The 18742-nt window shown below is 33.8% G+C and overlaps 1 protein-coding gene across 1 annotated transcript in view; it reads left to right on the top strand.

Annotated features, from left to right (window-relative positions):
- The window catches only part of LOC129917246 (polycomb group protein Psc), a 40711-nt gene extending 23138 nt beyond the window's left edge, over window positions 1–17573 (top strand). Inside the window, exons 4-5 of the mRNA XM_055997666.1 lie at window positions 11838–12041; window positions 13555–17573. Coding sequence (XP_055853641.1) covers window positions 11838–12041; window positions 13555–17398 — 4048 coding nt within the window. The 3' untranslated portion in view covers window positions 17399–17573. The remainder of the gene's footprint in view (window positions 1–11837; window positions 12042–13554) is intronic.
- The last annotated feature ends 1169 nt before the right edge of the window (window positions 17574–18742 follow it).

The following is an 18742-nucleotide window of genomic DNA, read 5'->3' as shown; positions in this document are numbered from 1 at the left end:
TGAACCGCCTGATGGCAAAAAGCAATCGAACAACGATGACTATGACGACGGTATAAAAGAGAACACAGCAAAAAGGTAGTGACGGCGGCGACGAATGGTCTTGGTTGGTTGGAGAATACATTATTCTGTGTTGTTCGCTTCATTGGGGAGTAGCACAACCAGCACCACCTGAGCACGTTTTTGATGGCGGTGGGTCGTCCGCTTTTCAGCTCCACCATTGATATTGGTTGAAGCATGATATTCGTTGTTTTTTTGTTGTGTTACACTCCGCCTGTTTCAGATTCTCGCTCTGTTCATTTCAAAAATTTCAATCTTCCGCCGCTGCTGTTGCCGCCAGTCGCGAAGAGACGATGTAAACATTAATGCCCGCGTTAGCGATGCTCTTTTATGTGTGCAGAGCTTTAATGATTCCAAGGGCGACAGGTCTGTCATTAAATTGAAATGAATCGAGAGATTTTGTTTTTTTTTTGCGGTGACGGAATGATGTGTTTGTGTGTGTGTGTTGTGGCGTGTACAAGAAAACGTCACTATGCGGTGTCATAATTCCCCGGTCTTATTAAGATGTCATTATATGCCGACGGCACGACCGACAACGACAAGACACTACCAGCACACCACCACACCATTATTTTTCTGGTGAAAGATGAGAGAATCATTTGTCATTTCTCAGTTCGTGTATACTCTGTGATGAGCTTAACCCACCTTTTTTGTGTTATCTGTGTTTTCTCATCTCGTTTTGTCTCGTTTTTTTGTTGTCGTCATCATCATCTTCATCCTAAGAATCGTAATGAAAATCCTTCCAGGACTTGATTTATGAATAACATTTCTTCTTTTTCTTTTGTTTGTTCTTTTTCCTTTTTTTCTTCTACATTTTTCTTTCATTTATTTCTTTATCCATTCAGGTATAGTCCTTGAATTTCCCGCTTTATTTTTACGTCAAAATAAAAGAGAGATCCATATGATTTCTATATTTACAAGAAAATTGTGTCCCAAAAGTGTCGTGTCCTTTTTCATCTTTTTTTGAAAATGTATACCTTCAGGAAGAAGATTCTTCTATTTCTAAGGATTAAATAATTCCTTTAGATTGTAGGAGGAATTCCCAACGAACCATAAAAGAAAGATTCGAGTATTTAATGGGAATACAAAAACTGAGAGAGATATCATAATAATCCAAAGTAAATGATGAATCCTTATAAATTTCTTCTATGTATTTTCTTTCGTTATTGTTGTTGGTAGATACATTTTCATATCGCACTGGGACTATCGTTGTTGGTTCAATGAATTCTCTCCTTAGAAAAAAAACCGAAATCATGATAACGAGTATTGATTTTGGGTATTCCCTTTTTTTTTTGTTGTGGAAGATAAAATTTATTCCACAAAAGGACTATATCCAACTGCTTTGTGCTAAGTTTTTCTTAATATAATTTTCCCAAATACAGAGGGATGATCATATAGAATACTGATGGTCGGCCTTTTTAGGTATTAAGTATACCTATCTACTTTTTTGGAGTGGATTGATTGGCAGGAAGTACATTATGTAGACAACAACAACCAACAGTGCGCCATCCAGTATGCTTTTTGCAATATTAATGACGTTTTATTGTCTGGCTGTGTCGTCATTGAGAATTTTGCTTGTCAAATTCAATTGACAGATTGTTAGGAATTTCCCAATAAATTTTTTGGGGCAAGTTTTGTTTTTTCTTCTTGTCTTTTTTTATTGAGAAGAAAAAATATGGACTTTGCTAGCTTTAATGGTATTTTTGTTGGAAAGTTTTTTTTTGTACATAATTAACTTAATGGAGGGATGGGAATTTCTTCAACTTGAAGGGGATTTAATGGTATAAAAAAAAGTTTCTTGGTTCGATTGGCCCTTGAAATTCTTCTCTTGTCTGAGGAGATTGTTTTTTGTTAGGTGGCGTTGCGAAAAAGAAAATACTTTGTGTTTAATTTCATTTTTATTTTTTTTTTTTTAGAAATCTGACCCTAAGCTGGTTGCATAGAAATAAGGGTGGTAAACTTTTTTTAATTAAATTAAAAAAAAAATGTGAAAGACAACAGAATTCCTTAACGTCAAATAATGGACATTATAGCTAGATGTTGCTTTTTTATGGATTGCTGAACTACCTTACCATAAGACACATTTAACGACATTTAGGGGACCAGCATTGAAAACTGCGCATTACATTTTCATTTCTAAATTTTAAAGTTGGCCCTGAAACTGACCCTTATTTAAGTACTTAACGTCAGAAAATGTGTTTATCTCGCGTCACTGCCTTACCTGCAATGTTTAATTATACTATCGAGTTGATTTTATATCATTCGTGACATCACACTCTGAATTTCTTTCATTATATCACAAATTATAACACTGAAACAAACATATCACAAAATAATATTTACTGTGATATATCATAAATTTCACTTGCACATGCAACTTGATACTCATATCACAACAAGTATCAGTCTAATCAGGCTATCAAGTTAATTTAATATCATTTGCTGTATAAAACACCGAGTTTCATTCACTATATCACAAATTATAACACTTTAATGAGCATATCACAAAATTACCGCCACTTTAGTTAATATTCGTTGTGATATATCATAAAACATATTTGGCTACAAAAAAAACTCCAAGAATATGATCAGAATTAGGAATAAGTACAAATAAGTTTAGAATAAACATTCTATAAAGGTATCACAGGCTTGAAATTGAAAATTCTGTTCTTAGAATCACACCGAGTTTTCCGTAGTTTCTCTTCAAAAGGTACTCTTAGTTAGTAGCGAAAAGATTTTCCAGTGTGTTTGGTCACCTTGTGTCAAAAAGTGCCACTGTAAACAATATCACAAAAATAAACTTTGGTATCACGATTAATATTCTAAACTGTGTGCTAGAAATTTTGAGAAAAAAGTTATTGTGTGATGTTTACAATATTGAAGGTGTTATCACATAGAATATCACAAAAAAAAACTGATCATAGACAAATTAACTGATAAATATCACAAGGAAGCTGTAATGATAATTTTAAACTAAGTTTGTGTGTGTGTGATATGTATGGTCAGCAAAGCAAATATTTGTTTCTATAATTAAGGATATCTGTGGACCCTCAGATGACCAGTATATGTATCACAAAAATTATCACACGAATTTCCGCTTCTATAACAACTAATTCGATTACAACACACATCGGAAATAGTGTTTTGCATTTCAAAAATGACCATTCAATATCAAACTGACCGGAAACGGATTTTGTTGAAATTGTAATAAATTTCGAAATAACGAAATAATATCCTGGGTAAACCTACCAATCATAACCTATTTCCTGTGTCCGAAAGTTTTCTTCAAAATCGAAGTTTATATAGTACATAAAACCAACAACACCTTCTTATTCTTAGAAGTTTCTTTGGAATATAAAGATCTTATTTGCTAAACATCCTTTTATGGAATTCAAAAACTTATATAAATCCTGCCTTCCTTATATATGTACCCTATTTGATGCATTTTCCTTGGCTAAAGCCAATACTTTTCTTGATTGGCTTTCGTTATATGAAATTTTCTTCAAGAAAGAAGTTCAAAACAGGAAAAGTGGTCAATTTCCTTCTAAGAAAAAGAAGAAGAAGAAAAAAAACTTTATCCATAAGTCTTCTTCACACAATTTGACCATAATTCGACCAATATGTCGAATGTGAAAAACTTGTCTAAGGCAACTTTCTTTAGAGGGAAGGTAAATTCTTATGAAAACTTTCGAAGGAAGTCGTTCGTCGTCGTTGTGTTGTGATGTATATGTTCACTCCCACTTAATATTAATTTTGTATTTTCCATCAAAAAACTTAACACACACAACTTTTGTATACACATAGTTAAAAGATTGTTATCGTTGGAAGAAAATCGTTTGTATAATGTAATTTAGTTCGTTCGAGATATATTTTATAAAGATTCTGGTATATTTATACCCTTAAGGCAAAATTTAATTTCTTCTAGAGAGGATGGCATGTCAAATTGATGTCCAATTACCTATAAGCAAAAGGCATACTTAAGTATAAACTTTTTGACAACAAAGTTATAAGGGTTATAAGAGATTATCAGCTCTATAGCAACCTGTGTGTGTTTAAGAAGATATCACACAAGAAACTCTACCTTCATACCCTATTCCCATATATGTACTGTGCATGGTTTGGGTAAATGTTTTTAATATAGTTTTTGTTTGAATTTCTATATATGTTTTAGAGAACTTTAAAGATTATGTGTTTATGTGGACATGCGTCATTATCGAATTTATAACTGACCGGAAGGTATAAACTTAATTTCATGCTATTCTTGTATAAGTAGTTTGGGGGGTTTCTCTAATTTTTGATAAAATATAGGGAGAGAAACATGAATAAGAAAGTGTAAAGATTCCTGTCAACGACAAGAAAAGGAATTTTTCGGAAAGTTATTTAGAGAAGAAGCTGTATATGTCCACACAACCAAACAACAAGGGTGTGATAGAAAGAAATAAGGGATTTCTACAAGGATATCTTGAAGAAAATTTTTAGTAAGGGTCAGTCAGTAAGAAGTATTTAAAGCCTGGAAGGATTTTAAATATAAAAAGAGAACATTAAAAAGAGGCTTTACATTCATTTTATTCTTATAAGATAGTAAATACCTAGGGTCTTTATATATATTTATTTTTAATTCCAAAGTACAGTCTGTGTCCGATGGGCATTGGATTGGATTTCCTTTTGTTCATTTAGCACATTTCTTAGCAATTAGAGGTATGTGTTTTGTGAATACCTACGTATAACTGTCCTTAAGAATAGAAATTTTATGAAAAGGTTTCTTCTCTTAATCATATCCTTTTCTTTCTTTGGTCTATTGAAATGGAAATGTTCGTGGCCTTACTGAATTCCAATTAGATAGTTTTCGAACTTGCCTTCTTCATTTTTGAATCACTATTTAATCGATGAAAAAATGTGAAGGATTTCTTAATTATCTTTTATTTCTTCCTTCAAGAAGAAGAGCTTTTTAAGTTCTTAAACTAAATTTCTCTTAATATCCAAATGAAAAGTTATCAGTTTCTAGAAATAACAAAACTGTATTACCTTTATTTTAACCTTCCAATAAATTTTTTACCACTTTTACGTCTACGGAAACCAAGATCTAAAATCAGAATACTTTATTGATCATATGTTTAACATGAATACACTTTTTCTAAATTTAAAGCTTATCATTTACCAGTTTAACAGTCAAAATAAGATAAATATATGATAAGGTAGTGCACATGTTTATCATAATTTTCACTTACTATTTACTCAAAAAAGTACGAAGTATTACAAGGAATAATTCTTAGAGGATTTTACATCTAATAAGCGTTTATTATTTCGCGTATGAAGAAAGTGTAGAATTTCGTAAACTTTCCAGCCAGGTAGAAGAGGAACCAAATTCAATTACGATCGTCATTTCCACTAGGAATCTGATTTCTTAAAAAAATGTGGACTATTTTCCTTTTTTCCACAAATTTCCATGAAACACTACTTTACCGACAAGACATTAGTTTATTCCACTTTAAGATTTGTAAATATTTATAGCTCAACACACTACTTTACCTGCAATTGCCTCGAATTTGTGCATAACATATGCTTTTAGTTTAATTTAATAATTCCACATTTCACAGCCAATAAAATGGTTGAAAATGGTACGGCAGTTCAATTTTTTTTCCAAAAAGGTGTCACTTAAATTTAAAAAAAGTCACTTAAGTGTCACTTACTTGTAAGTAAAACTAACCTTTAAGAAATTCTAATGCTGATGATACTTATAATTGTAAGAGGGTAAAGTAGTTCAAACATGTGAAGTCTTTCTTATGTCTTCCAATTTATCCACTAATTGATTCCTAGCTCCAATTTCACTGTCAAAACTTTAGTCGAAGACTGGCAACGCAGTTTGAACATTTAATTTGCACCTACCGGACTATAAAACTGCTCATATATGATACTTTCCACTTAAGTATCTATCTTTCTTGAAACTTTCAAAAGACGTTGGCATTCAGACTTACAAAGTTCTCATTTTAAAAACAATGCAAGCAATTTGAAAAATTCATCAGTCTTTCTATGAGACTTCAGGTTAAAACTGGAAAGTCTTAAATGTTTAATTTAATTAACTTAACATTCCTTTTTCGAGTAATCATTTATTTATCACATCATTTGCTCAAGAGGCGGAAGAAATCTGTTCCTTGTAACTTATTCTTCATGTATGCAAGTCAAAGAAATCTTCCACAAATGGTGTTTACTCTAAGTAGCTTTCCCTGTCTCTGTCGGTATATATTGTATGTAGGTAACTAGCTATAAACACCTTAGACGTAAAAAAGTCTAAAGACACCTTGATACATGTGATGAAAATGTCTTATTATCCCCCAACTCCTCAATCAACCTTTCCAACAAGACCAACATATGTGTGCATCCGACTTTCATCACCTCAAGGCAAATGTAAGACACAGAAGTCGTCGTTCGTCTCTAGAAAGTGGAAATGCTTGTGTCACCACATAATCGCTCTGTCTCTAACCTTTTGACATCACATTCAATTAAAAATTACATAACGCCATCAAGAGTTCATCCTTTATATCAAGTGGTTTACTCTGAATCTTACAAAAAACAAAAAGCAAAAAAAGAACTCCCCTTTTGTGCTAATTCATTTCTTCACGACAACGACGTAAATGTCGTCGTCTACGGCGATGTGTAGACTTCTTTTACAGTCATCTAGGAAGATATTTAACTGCCATACAAGATGTCATCCCACAAGTTACTTTATTTTTTTTATCATCCTTCTTCTTATTATGTCTTAATATAATGCAACACAGTCCTTGTCGTCGTGATTTTACTTTTTTTTTTTTAAGGCCTACACACATTTGCTGTCTTATTAGCCGCTGAATACAAAAATACTTACATATAATAAAACATAAAAAGAAGGATTTCTTTTTTGTTTTTTTTTTTTTAATAAATAAAACCTTCAGATTATCTCACATTTACTCTTCTTTTAAGGAATTTAAACGAACATTTCCATGAATATACAAAACAACGAGCTCATATCTACATACATTCCAAATTCCAACCCCTTTTTTTTTTCATTTATATAAAATTGTGGGTATAGAAGGTAGAGATAGACAACAACAAACATAAAAACGAAATAAAAGCAAAAAATCCTGTAAAAAATGTCAACAATTTCATTCAGCACGCTGAGATTTAATTTCACCAACAAAAAACGGTACAGAAAAGAGGAAAAAACGGCAAAAATTATTTCATCTTCACACAGGAAGTCTCTATACACCGAAAGAGAGAGAGAGAATGAATATGGTTGGAGGGACACACTGTACAAACTCCAAAGTGCTAGCTAACCATGATGATGTCGGTAACGACGATGGCGATGAAACGTAGGGGAATGGGGGGTTAAAGTGGGTTTTATGTATATTATATGTTTGGCTGTGTGATGTAGGCGGGTAATGTGTGTAGATACTAGATAGTCGTCACATGCTGCTTCAGAATTTCCTTTTTTTTTTTCTTCTTGTGTGTGCATTTTCCATTCATCGGCATCATCATCGTCATGACGTTTCTTTTGCTGCTAATGCTTACGTATTACAGTGAAAAACTGTACACAAGGAAAAAAGAAAAAAAAAAACCTTACAAAAACCCGCGCACCCCAGGGAATCGTTAAAGAACTTTTACTCAGAAGTCAGCAAAACTCAAATAGAATGAACAAAAACAGAACAGAACCCAACTGAACGCACCACCACCACTCTTCTGGAACTCTGAATCTTCATTCCTCCTTCTTCTTTAACAAACACTCCCTTCTTTGCCTACTTAACTTAGTTGCCTGTGCCCTCTATATTCTTCCTTATGTACCTCTACCTATTCCTTTTACTTTGGGTTTGATGGGTTTTTTGTTTGTCCCAATCCGGAATATACACAAAAATTATGGGAAAACTTCTTCTTCTTCAAAATGCTTATGGTGCTTCTCTATGGTTTTGCCTGCCTGTTTACTGCCGCTGCTAGCAGCTACCCATTTCTCTATTTAATTTAATTCCCGTATCTATTTTCGGGATCAGCAGTTTGCTTTCCATCCATCTTCTCTTGTTGCCTTGGTATTTTTGTTTTTTTTTTTTTGTTGTTGTTGGTTCTAAAAAATTCTAATATCTCTTCTTCCTTTCAGCTGTATCTTCACTTGACAGAATAAACAAACAATAATTCCGCCGCCCGTCGGCAAATTAAAGAAATAACGTAGAAGAAGAAGAAAGATGAAGAAATAAACAATATTTCTTCTTCATTTTCTTCTTGGTTGATTCTTCTTCCTTTTGGCATTCGTTCATTTTATCGTAACGTAACAATTTTACAACATCGCACAGCTGTTGTTTATAGATTGTTCTTCGTCTTCTTTTTCATCTTCTATATTACTTCCACACTACTGATTTCTTCTTTTTTGCTGAATTTTTGTTTTCATCATCTTTTTCTTCTTCTTCGTTTGCATGCGGTGTCTTCTTATAAACTTTTTTTTTTGTTGTTTCTTATGCTTTGTTGTTTAATTCGTCACGATACAGATTTTTAGATAAGAAGTTTTGAAAGAATAATAATAATATGATGACGTGCTGTGCTTACGAAAAAGAAGAAGAAGTAAAGGAAAAAGAGAGAAAGAGATGAAGAAATATCAAAAAGAGAAATCGTGATAAATGTGCTCTACTATTTTTATTTTTGAACAAAAATCCAAAAGGAATAAAAAGAAATAAAAGAAAAAGAAAAAAAAAAAACTCTCCTTCCATTCTGTTCGTTGGTAGGAACCACACGCATGCTTCGCTATTATGTACTTCACCTCCAGTTACCAAGTTCCATAGTATGAACTTTTTGTTGTACTTTGTACATATTCTTTTTTTCATTTTCTTTGGCGTTGGAGTGTACATAATTCATATTGGAGCAGGGTGTAGATTGAGTGCAACAACAGCAACAGCAGGGGTGGGTGTGTTCGTGAAGTATGAAAACACATAATTATCATTCTCAAAGAGAACGAAGAATTAACACACAACAACAAAACAGAGAAAAATTATTTTCCGTGTTTGGTTGTATTATGTACACCTCTCTAGTCTCTACCTTACCTACAGTGAGTTGAATATTATTATTTTTTTTTTTTTTTATATTCGTATTTTTAATACGAAATAGTTGAAAAGAGATTCCGTTTCGCCCTCATTTTCTTCCTGCTATAATAAAAAATGCAGCAACACAATGTTTTCTGGTTGCTGCTGCTGCTGCTTCGGTTTTAAGCTGCTGCTTCATGGTTTCACTTCTTTGTGTTGTGTTGTGCCATGTGAAGAAATATTATGCTGTAATTATAGAGTGTGTGGCGATGGTGTGGTGGAGGATTTTGTTTAAGGGTTAATGCATCTATTATTAATTTTTTATGTTCTTCTTTTTGGTTCAGGCGGGAGGATATAGGTTGTGTTAAAGTATAATTTTTTTTTTTGAAATTTAATTCCATATAAAGTATGTGCCTTCTTACGAACAAAAGGAATATGGCATCGGAGTATGGGCGCCATTTTTTTGTTTATACATAATTCCATGACATTTTTCATGCATCCGTTAGGTAGGTAGGTATGCAGTTGGTTTTTTTATACCTATTTTAAACATAAAACGATGAAAATGTGGAATATAATTTATTTTAAACACACACACAATTTAGGTAGGTACGTGGCTAATGTCAATGTCATGCATTTGTCAAAATATAAAAAATAATTAAAGAATGTCAAATTGATTGTTAGCTTGAAAAATGACAGCTCGATAAAATGAAAATTTACCTAAAATAGATAAGACAAAAACAAAATGAAAATTTAAGCGCCCGCCGGTAAAGGAATTATTTATATACCTAAAAGTTGAGGAATTTCATCGTTTTTATCTAGTTATTTGCTTATTTTGACGTTTACATAAAGTAGGTGCGGGTAATAAGGCCCGTCGGCTATTAAGGCCTTAGTTATAGAGATGTAACTAAGACTAATTTATTAATGGCAGTTGAAAAAATTGGTTGCTTCATTATGGCTCAATCGCTGCCATCAGCGGAACGTCGTTCATTGAGAGCCGGTTTGGAAAAAAAAGAAATCCTCCTAATAATCCATAGTTTGAATTGCATTAGGTACATATTTCCCGCTTTAACAACGTTTCTTGCATTAAAAATTTATTATTCCAATGATTTAAATTCTCCTTACGCATGATTTTTGCGTACAATAGGCAAACGAATTTCAAAATAAAAAGAGTTCAACTCCCAAAGACAAAAACTTTGACAAGTTTATTCAATGTTTAACAAAATTTTATACGAACACGAACCTAAGTAAAGAATTCATTTATTTGTTTTTAAATATTGCAAACAGACTACAGGATAACCAAAAATATATCACTTTTGTCCGCAAGAAACAAGTTAATTTCATGAATGTATGAATATTTAAAAACAACATTTCTATAAAAGTTTTCTGACTGAAAATGTATCACCCTATGAATAAATGCATGTATTTTGCAAATGGCTGCAACTGTCAGTTTTGTTTTGACATTGATGAAACAAACAGATGCAGAATGCATACAACCAACGCCTTGAAAGCCGAATTCGAATTGTCAAAACAAAATTGACAGTCGCGGCCATTTGCAAAAATCCTTTGACATTTTCAAAATCATCGAAAACTTACAGTCAAAATAAAATTGACAGTCGCGGCCATTTGTAAAATGCATTGACTTCTTCAAAATAATCCAAAATTGATAGTCAAAACAGAATTGACAGTGGCGGCCACTTGTAAAAGCCTTTGATAACTTCAAAATCATAGAAAGCTGAAATGTCAAAACTAAAATGAAAATGTCAAGCATTTGTTAACCAAATTAAAATATATCCGTGCAGTTAGAAAAATTATGATTCACATATAAAATCTTTTTGTTTACATAGACTGTCAAATAGTAGCTTTTCTTAAACTTTTCATTTTTAAAGACTCATTTTAGATGACAAAATACAAAAAATAAAAATTCAAACACAGAACTTCAATTGCGATGACATTTTACTTTACACATTGTGTCATCACTCATACAACTTACGGCAGAAGCCAATGAAGTGATGAAGAATTGAGCTATATTCATCTGTCAAAGACAGATACTTGGTCCGAACAATGTAAACAAATATATTGTTGGCCATTATTTAAAGAAATATGGTAAAAAGAATGACCCACTCGACCAAAATACAAACACTTTAATATTGAAGTGCCCATTCTGTTACTCCTTGTGTCTGCTGTAGGTTTGTTGTTATTATTTCTCTTCTTCGGCTTCTCTTTTATCATACATATACCCACCACTCAATTAAGGCAATCATCCATCATTTAATAACGAACATAAAAAAAAAAAAGATGAAGAAGAAAGATCCACAATGCATATAAAAAAAGAAATCCAAGATCGACTGCAAGAGAGAGGACCAATCTGTGGGTCTTCTTAAGTCCGTTCACATTTCACACACAACAAAAAAATACACATTTTTATGTATCGAACTCTCGAAACGAACGACCCACACTTGAGTTGATTTTCATGCGTGATGATGCTAGCTGTATTATATCCCTTCTTTATATATTTTTTTGTTCGTTTTAATTTTCAACTGCTGATGGAAATATCTTGTCGCCTTTGACAACCATAACACACAATGAAGATTAAATCACTTGGGGGTCACTAACTTTAAATCATCTTAAAACTGAAACATACTGCTGTTCGTTTAATGATTAAAATATAGGGTTTTCTTCTTTTTATACTGATTGTGTGTGTTCAATTTAATCTAACTTTATGTGTGATTTTCTATTTATTTCCAGACCTGATACGACGTTACAAGCGATTGTCTACAAATTGGTACCGGAATTATATGAAAAGGAACTCAAACGAAAACGTGCCTTCTATAAAAATCGGCCTGAAGATGCTGCAATAGCAACACCCGAACAGAGGGGTGAAGATACCGAACATTTGATATTCAGTCCAAAGGAGTATATGTCGTTGTCATTGGAATATGCTGACATAGAGTAAGTTTATATCACACATAAATTATATATGCTTCTATAAGACACCTATAATACATTTTCTATTGATTCCTTCTTCTCTTTCTACAAAGTGTATATATTTTGACAGACAGATCTTTGAACTGTCAGTATTATTATCTTTCAATGTTAACACACAAACTCAACTATATAAATACAAATGTTTTTGTACACATTTGTGGGTGGTTGTGTAAACTCTGTGGGATAATCCTGTGATATCCCACAGAAGATTAAAATGAAAAAGCAAAAGTCTCCTCTTTACTCGAAAAGAGGGAATCCGGAATAAATGCCGTCGTTCGTTGTACAAAATACAGTAATGTTTATTTGACGTAAAGCCTCTTTTCGTCGTTAGTTGTAGAAATAAACAAAGTTTTAAGTAAATAGTTTTCCATCAAATCTGTATGAGAGTGGTTTAATGAAAAGAGTTATGTACCTACTTTGATGGTTAAATCGGTAGAAATTCCTTTTTTGTGTGTGCTCCCTGTTTTGAAGGTGACATCTTTAATATATTTCTCAATTAAACTTGGGTTTTTGTATGTCAACTGTCAAACAAGTTATAACGGAAGCGAAAGTAATGAATCCATTATTTTTTGAAATATTTTTCGTTAGTGAAAATTTGTTCTCTATTAAACTTTTCTAAATGAAAATGTATCACCCTATGATTAAAAGCATGTGTTTTGCAAATGGCTGCAACTGTCTATTTTATTTTGACATTTGTTGAACAAACAGATGCAGAATAAATGACGGCAAAGACTCGAAAGCCGAATTGTCAAAATATATTGACAATAGGGGGGTTCACATTGACTAACTTACCGGACAGACCAGCCGCCGTTTGGTCTGATCTGATGCTGTTTTGATAGTGTGAACACCCATCCGACGACCTGTCCGGTTTGCCGGATGGTTTTCAAAAAATTTTGATTTTTTGGTGGTCGGACGGACATGTTAGTCAATTGAACGACATGTCTGTCCGGCAGACAGTGATAATCCATTCTCTTGAATTTGAGAGCAGAATAGGTGAAAGATACATTAAAAATAAGATGAAAAATGGGTTTTGATGAAAATTGTCTGATGAGTGTGAACGAAAAATATAATTCAGCCATCAGGCAAAATGACAATCGGTCTGTCCGGTAAGTTGGTCAATGTGAACCCCCCTAATCGCGGCCATTTGCAAAATTCTTTGACATCTTCCAAATCATCGGAAGCTCAAATGTCAAAACTTAATTGACAATGGCGGCCATTTACAAAATGCCGAAATGATCAAGAGTTGAAATGTCAAAACTAAATTGACATTCGCGGCCATTTGCAATATTTTCATATCTTCCGACAGGGTGATACATTTTTATTCAAAAATTTTTAAAAAACAAAATAATTTAAACATTTTATTTAAAAAATTAAAAATTATAGAAATTAGTTAATGTACGCAAAACCTCTCTTTTCTCACTTGCTTACCATTTTCAAGGTCTAATTTCGAATTTTCTTCTTCTTTTTTTCCTTCCAGTGAACACGTCAATATAAACGACGAAATGATGACATCACTTCTAAAGCCTAAATACCTTCAATGTCCTGCGATATTTACTGTAAATCATTTAAAGAAATTCGTCTATGGTAAATTTGACATCGATACAAGTCTATTCAGCATTGATATCATGTACAAAGTGAAGACAATAGTTCTTCTCGATCATTATACATTAATGGATGTTGCTTACATCTACACATGGAAGCGTGATGCTCCAATGAGATTTTACTTTAGAGTAAAACAAAGACTAAGAAGGATCAAACCGAAAGTGAAAGTCAATAACCAACCTGCAAAACAAATTATACCAGTAGAACCGAAGGTAGAATTACCAACACCTGTGGTTGAGAAATTGACTGTTAATTTGCCACCTGTTGGTATGACAGTAATTCACAATAAACCAAGTCCGAGTCCTACCCCAATGTCAGATCTATTGAAAATTGTATCTGAAATTAAGGAAGAAATTGACAAAAGTCCAATTAAAGAGACTCCATCGGCGGTTGTAGAAAAGCAAATGCAGCTCGTACCTTTTAAAGAACCACCAGCTCCTTTGAAAGAAATACAAATTCCTGTCAAAGATTCCACACCTGAGAGTGAACCTCAAAAGACTAATAAACTTAAAATAACTCTTGTGAGTAAGCCCAGTAAACAATCCAAATCACTTGCATCTCCAAGCAGTGAATCGTCAGGAAAGAGTTTGAGTAGTAAATCTCACAAACAGAAGGACATCTCACCCCCAGAGAAAGACGAACGAAAAGTCGAGAATATTAAACTAAAAATAGACTTGTCTAAGCAAAATAGTGTTACCATCATTAACATGTCTGATCCTAATCGAAAAGAAATTGTTAAGCCTGTGAAGCCAGAAAAAGAATGGAAAGTCAAGAATAAAAAGGACAAAAGTTTGAGTACTGCTGCCAAGGCTCTAAGGGATTTTAGAAAAGGCCGTGCTTCATCGCCTTTGACAGTTCCACCATTGACAATAAAAGCTGGAAGAGTCAGTCCAGCCAGTTCAAAGCCCACAAAATCTCCCAAGTCCCCCAAATCTCCAAAATCCCCTAAATCACCAAAATCCCCAAAATCATCGAAATCTCCCAGATACCCTAAATCTCCCACTCCACCTCCAGTCAACGAATTTGAAGATCCACAATCACAATTTTTAAAGTCATTCGCCCTAACACCGAAAAAAGATCTTCCACCATCTCCACCCAAAAAGGAAGTGAAAAAACTAGAACCCTTAACATTGACCTTTTCACCAGTTCCACCAAAGCCCGTTGTGCCTTTTCCACCTGTTACCACCCTAATGGGTCCTCCTTTAAATCTACCAACAAAACGAAAGAGCAAGGATGTAATTAAGAGCGCATCAAAGAAGCAAAAGTGCGTCTTCGAACCAACTCTTACTCCAGACAATTTCAAAATTAAGTTGCCTTTGCTACCGCCTGCTGAACCTCAAAAGAAGGATGAAAAGATCACAAAACCAAAAGATAAAGATGCTGCCCGCAAGAAGGAAAGCGAAAAAGCCGATGAGAAACTAATGCCACCACCAGTTAGTGTTGCGCCAATGTCAATAACTCTATCACCTCCAAAGTTAGTTGTCCCTAACAATCTTCCTCCACCGCCTGCACCAGCTGTTGCACCACCACCAAAGAATGGCATGAAACCACCAAGTGAACCAGTAAAAAAGCCTAATAAGCTTCCTGTCAAATTTGCACCTCCCGGTTCTCTAACACCACATCCAATGAATGGTCCACATAAAGCTTCTCCTGGAAGTCGAACGCCAGTTGCTAAGCGTTTCCAACCCATTCTACCCAAAGGAGGTAGACCAAATCCATTTGCAAACATTCCCAACGACATGAATAAGATTCTTAAAGATGCTGGCACTGAAATCAAATCAATTCCATCCAATGAAGGTTCAAAGAAAAAGATTTATGGCCCAAAAACAACGGTGATGGGATCACCACAGCCTGCGGGTAATAAGACCCCATCACCGGTGGTAGGTAATACAACTCCGAATGCTGGGAAAAATGGAAATATTTCAAACTACCTTAACTTTGCTCTATTCAATGCGAGTAAATCACGAGGAAATGAAGTTCCTCCAGGCTGTCGCACTCCAATGTATACTCCGAATTCGCCTATCTACTCCCCGAATTCGCCACAATATGTGCCCAACTACAATATTCCAACACAACCCACCTATAAATATACTCCAAAACCAAATTCGAGTTCGAATTACTTGCAAAGTGTCCTAGGCGGAAATAATAACCAAATGTCTAGTCTGTTCCCAGCGCCACCTACCAAAAAGCCTGAACTTGGTGGTAGTAATAGTTCTTCGCCGCCCGCCCAAAACACATCTCCACAAAAAATGGATGATAGCATATTAGAGAAGCACCTAAAACGAAACTATCCATTTTCGAAAAGTCCCAGTCCTGTCGAGGATCCCCCTGAGAAGCAGCTGAAAGTGAAATCTCTGCTTAATTCCTGCAATATCAGTATTCCATCTTCACTGTCAATCACAATAACCCGTGAAGATGGTGAAATGCCTGCCAATAGTTCATTCAATTCAAAGCTCAAAAGTCCTGTGAATAATTACATTGAAATCTTAAAGATTCCCGATACTCCAGTTGGACCAGAAAATGATATCAAACAACAACAACAACAAAGGCAACAACAACAACAACAATCTCAACCACAGCCAATTAAACAGCCTCCTCCTCCTCAGCAACCACAAAATATCAATCAATCGCTGACCATTCACAGTATTATGAATCCCAAGTCACCACAAGGTGTCAGAAGTACCATGTCATCGAAAACTACCACCACTCCAACAATGACAATGACAATAACATCCGCTCCAAAGCAACTTCCACCCTTGAATCCGATTGAAAAGAAGAATCAAAAAGTTGTTTCGAGTACGACATCACCTGGAGATGGTAAAAAGACTCCAAGTCCTGATAAACGTTCAAGTGGATCGGCTCCAAATTCGGCGGAAAAGAGATCTGGCTCCGAGTCTGGTTCGCCCAAAAGTTCAACGGAATATCCAACTTCAAAGAAATTCCGTCACATTTTACCGCGAACTACTCCAGACCAAAAGGCTACGGAAATGTTGAGTCAATTTCTACAAAATAACCCCCTGCCTGCACCGGTTAACCAAAAGAATTTGCCTAAAAAGCAGTCAACAATGAAGAAATCTCCTACCCCGCCGAATGTTAATATGTCCCCAATGAACGGTAACACTGCGAAGAAATCGCCTCCATTGAATCTTGGAGTTAAGGTTTCATCTCCAAATACTTCACCAGTAAACCTGCCCACTAACAACAGTGCTGCCAAGAGTAAGAGCTCTCCTAAGGTGCAACAACAACCCTTAGGTCCAGAGTTCCCTCTTTTGTCGGTGAAAAAGTTGCCACAACAAATTCCAAATATTGTCATGCCACCTTTAGGAGTCCCACAGCCCTCTCAAGCTGATCTAAACAAGTTCATCAATGAAACAATGCTCCGGGCGAAAGCTCAAACTGCAGCTCATCAGAACGGTTCGAATATCGGACACAATGTTGCTCCTTCAAATATATTCTTCCCCTATCAACAACCCCAATATGCTTCGATATACAGCTACCCACAGGCCTACATCATGGAGCACTTTTCACGAATGCGTCGGGCTGGAAATGAAGCCCTCGAACAATACATGCAAAAGCTAAAGAATATGGATTCTAAGAATGGCGAAATTTTTGTGACAATGGACGAACAAAAAAGTCCCTCATCCTCCTCGACCAAGTCCACCCCTGTTGTCTCAAATCCCAACACTGAGTCTAGAGCCTCATCCAAATATGAATGTTAATGGAATATAATTCCTTTATTTTCTCCCAGAGCCTCCCTACGATTCCAAAACTAAAAACGTTCCTTTCACCTTTAAAATTTTTTGTTGTAATGTAAAATAAATCCAGGGCCGTCCTGGGCCCGCCTTTGTAAATAATTAAAATTAAGAGTAAGAAGAAATAAGACCACATAAAAGAATGATAATTTTAAGCTTAATTAAAAAAAATAATAAAAAAAAAAACAGACAATGAATTATTAAAAACAAAACAAAAAAAATGCCATTTAAATAATTAGTTAATTTTTTATTTTCACTTGTTAAATTAGTTTTTAAACAAAATATAATTTTTATTTAAATATAAATGTTTTATTTGCCTGACAAATAAATAAAAACAAAAAAAAAATACTAACTTATGTTAAAATAAAAATAATAATAAATTATTATTAAGTTACAGCTTTTTAAAAGATTAAGTAAGATTAAAGTAGTATTTTAGTAGATACACTCGTCGTATATTATTATGCAGTATGCTTATAGTAGTTATTGTGTTCAAACACGGTTTTTCTATATTTTTTATGTCACAATATTGTGTGTTTAATTTTTTTTTTTATTGTTTTTTGTTATTTAAAAAAATATAAATATTACTAAATAAGTGTATATAAATTATAAGTTATTATTATAATATTAGCACTCTTTTTCTAAATTATTATTTATATTAATAAGTAAGCGAACAAAAAATAAAATAGTGTAAAAAAATTAATTTTTAAGATGTGTATAAGCTTTTGTGTATAAGTATCTCTCTTTACATAATAATTATATGTTTACAATGAAATAAACAAAAAATATTTTTTATCGAAAAAATTTATGAAATCAAAAATTCACTTGTATTTTTTTTTCTTGCTTCGTTGTTTTCCAAATGGGAAGTTGATTCATGGATATTTCTTTTCAGTTGAAAATAAAAATGGTAAGTAATGGATGTTCAATAAATGGAAGGAATTCAGTAATGTAATCGAAAAAAAAAAAAACTTTGAAATATGAGAGAGACGGGTTGTTTATGAAAATGTAAGTATCTTTTCGTAGTTATTTAGATGGGACAGGTGCCGACCGATCACGTAGCCCGAGTGTATCCCTTTTAGGGTGGGTCAAAATATTCGTATCCAAACCAATGCTCACTGGTTTCAATAGTTTTCTTATGACCCGTATGCATTGCGATTTGGATACGAATATCTTCTAAACGGTTAAAGCAATCAATTTGATGCCAAGGAATTTTTTGTAGAACGATTAAGCCCCTACAAGAATATATCTTGCTAAATTGAAAATAATGAATTTTCAGTGAACTGGAAGATTTTTAAAAATATAAAATGTTTTTAT

Source organism: Episyrphus balteatus, chromosome 1 (genome assembly GCF_945859705.1).
Source record: "Episyrphus balteatus chromosome 1, idEpiBalt1.1, whole genome shotgun sequence".
NCBI classification, from domain to species: domain Eukaryota; kingdom Metazoa; phylum Arthropoda; class Insecta; order Diptera; family Syrphidae; genus Episyrphus; species Episyrphus balteatus.
This window is presented reverse-complemented; position numbering and strand designations above follow the sequence as displayed.